Source organism: Callionymus lyra, chromosome 7, assembly GCF_982586985.1.
Source record: "Callionymus lyra chromosome 7, fCalLyr1.hap1.1, whole genome shotgun sequence".
NCBI lineage: Eukaryota > Metazoa > Chordata > Actinopteri > Syngnathiformes > Callionymidae > Callionymus > Callionymus lyra.
In genome coordinates this window covers 22,519,972-22,522,474 of record NC_141824.1, presented here as the reverse complement: position 1 = coordinate 22,522,474, position 2,503 = coordinate 22,519,972, and the positions used below count along the sequence as shown (strand labels likewise).

The 2,503-nt window shown below is 47.8% G+C and overlaps 1 protein-coding gene across 1 annotated transcript; it reads right to left on the bottom strand.

Annotated features, from left to right (window-relative positions):
- Positions 1-200: 200 nt before the first annotated feature.
- Positions 201-1,423, bottom strand: LOC148075676 (alpha-(1,3)-fucosyltransferase 4-like). Its single transcript, XM_087794928.1, has one exon. It carries the CDS (start codon positions 1,421-1,423, stop codon positions 323-325), a length of 1,101 nt encoding a protein of 366 aa, XP_087651054.1. The 3' UTR covers positions 201-322.
- Between the last annotated feature and the right edge of the window lie 1,080 nt (positions 1,424-2,503).

Below are 2,503 nucleotides of genomic sequence, written 5' to 3'. Positions count from 1 at the left end.
TTACTTTTCATCGCTGCATCAGTTTTCCTACATCATTGGACGAAGAACGTTTATCTTTAAGTCCAGTCACTTTAGAAACTGTACTGAGAATCTGAGTGTAACTCTTGGTATGTGGTTTGTGTTTAGGTAGTCGTAATGTCCAGAGACGATGATGTTTGCTGATGATATAGTGATCTGTGGTGACATGTACGATTATACGTAAAAGTGCAGAATGCAGGGTAACACAAGAGTTCAAATAAAACTGTTGTTAAGTTATTAATTCAGTTTATTTGGCAAAAAATATATATTAAAATATCTATTTATTTGTCGTTATTTTTTTACATCATAAGTTGAACCAGTGGCTTAAGTCCTGGACCATACTGGTTCGGCCTCGGGTCCGCTTCACCGCCCTGCAGGCGGCGCAGTAGTGCTCCCCCCAGAAAGAAGGCTGGTGGACTCTATAGCGCCCCCTCCAGCTCAGGTGCTGCATCAGCAGGGCGGGGCTGCGCCTCACCCTCAGCAGGTACCGGGCCAGACCGCGGACCGTGGGGAAGTCATCCACGTGGATGAAAGCCTCCGGAGGCAGGAACCGCTCGTAGTTCCGCCGGGACGGACCCAGAACCACCGGGATGGCACCGGCCCGGACCGCGTTCCACAGCTTCTCCGTGATGTAGTCGGTGTGCTGGGAGTTCTCCAGCGCCAGGTAGAACTGGTACCGGGTCAGCAGTCGGATCACGCTGGACGTCCCGTTGTCTTCTGGTATCGCGAGACCGGCACCTCCGAACAGGTCCACTTGGACGAACCTGCTGAGTTGATGGAAAAAGGAAACACGTGCTTGAGATTCTGACCAATTGCTGACCACCCAGGCCAGGAGGCGGGGCTTGTGCAGGTGCGACGGGTCGACTTCTCTGGACCTGTCGCTCGGAACCAGGTAACCGTACGGCAGGTAAATATCCGAGTCGGTTCGGTAGCTCATGGTCATGTTAAAAACGCCATCCCAGCGCGTCAGATCCGGCGTGTGCGTCGGCGACTCGAAGTTCATCCAGATCCACTTCTGCGCATGCGGGCGCGGCCCGGGTGGCACCTCCGTGGCGCCGGTGCCAATCTCCCGGTGGTGGTAGATAACCGCGTCCGCTATCGGGTACGCGCCTTCATCATCCGTGAGCGCGCAGCCGCCGACGCGGTAACGCGCCAAACAATCCGGAAGTTTCTGTCGCCGACCAAACGGATGTGTCCATATAAGGAGGGTCACTGGGGGCGGTTTGTCCCGGGTCCCTGATGGAAACGGATCCGGCTCGGGTAGGTAAAGAGAGCCGAGGGCCATCAGGAGTAGGAAGCCCACGATGAGCAGACTCGCAGAGAAGCATTTCCTCCTGAGCTGTGAACCCCAAGTTCTGGTGCTGGCCGGAGCAGAGAGGCCCACCGTGACCCCCCGCGCCCCCATCAGAGTCTCCCGCCGACCCGTGTCCCGCTGGATCTCAGAGTCCTCCACCTCATCTCAGCCCACGGGGGACACTCCCAGGTGCCGCTTTTAACTCATTGTATGAGGAAGAATAAGAGTGTGACCTTTGCCCCCGGCACGTCACCAGCAAGTCACACAGCAGCACACTCCTGCTTTTAATGGTCAACGTTCTAGAGAATTCTCTCCGACTGGTCATTTTTTTTGCTTCCAAACTTTTGACGTGGCAACATGGGCCCGGGCGAGTTTAACCGCTGAATGGGTCTTTTGTGTGGCCCCGGCAGCCTCTGTGGCTCTTTTAGCCTGGGTAAACATTATGGACCGGGGCGTGATGTCCTGTTGATGAAGTAAGCAAAGATGATTTACTTTTTGCACTTTTTCCAGCCCGGACCCATGAGAGAAAACACAGTCTCGTGTAGAGAGAACCAGGATCAATTCAAATGTTGTTTTATTTTTATTTATTCTACCGGTTGAATCTCTCCTCAGAATCAATGGGAAAAAAAAGCATCCGCTCTTTTTAAAGGTCTCGAGTTAATCAATAAGCCAGATTCGTCTCAGGGTTCAAGTTCAGTCACGAGGTAAAATGAAAAATATCACAAACAAATGTGTTTTCAAACCACACAGATGACCTGTTGTGAGTTGATTAATGAAGATTTATTTCTGTCCTTATTATGGAACTGAACATCAACAAACGAGTAGTTGAGGATAGAAATGTCTTCTTTTTAATTGTAAAACTAAAATATACAATTATTATCTTTTTTTATTTATTTATTGAAATTATTATTCAATTAAATTTACATTAGAGAGTTACTTCTCTATGTTTTCTTCAGACATTATTACATTCTTCATGTGACTTAAATGTTTATTTAATTCAATTATTTTAACGGTAAAAACATGATTAAATAGTTTATTCTTATTAACTATTAGTAAGTAAGTCATTTTTATTTATATAGCGCTTTTCCAGACCAGGGTCACAAAGCGCTTAAACAATCAAAACAATATTTAATAAAGTATATACTTTATTAGTTGACAGTGTCAGTATAACTGGAAAATTGGATTGTTCAA

What these genes read in the sequence shown, in the direction of transcription:
- LOC148075676 (XM_087794928.1), bottom strand. Translation starts at nt 1,423, where the DNA reads ATGGGGGCGCGGGGGGTCACGGTGGGCCTCTCTGCTCCGGCCAGCACC.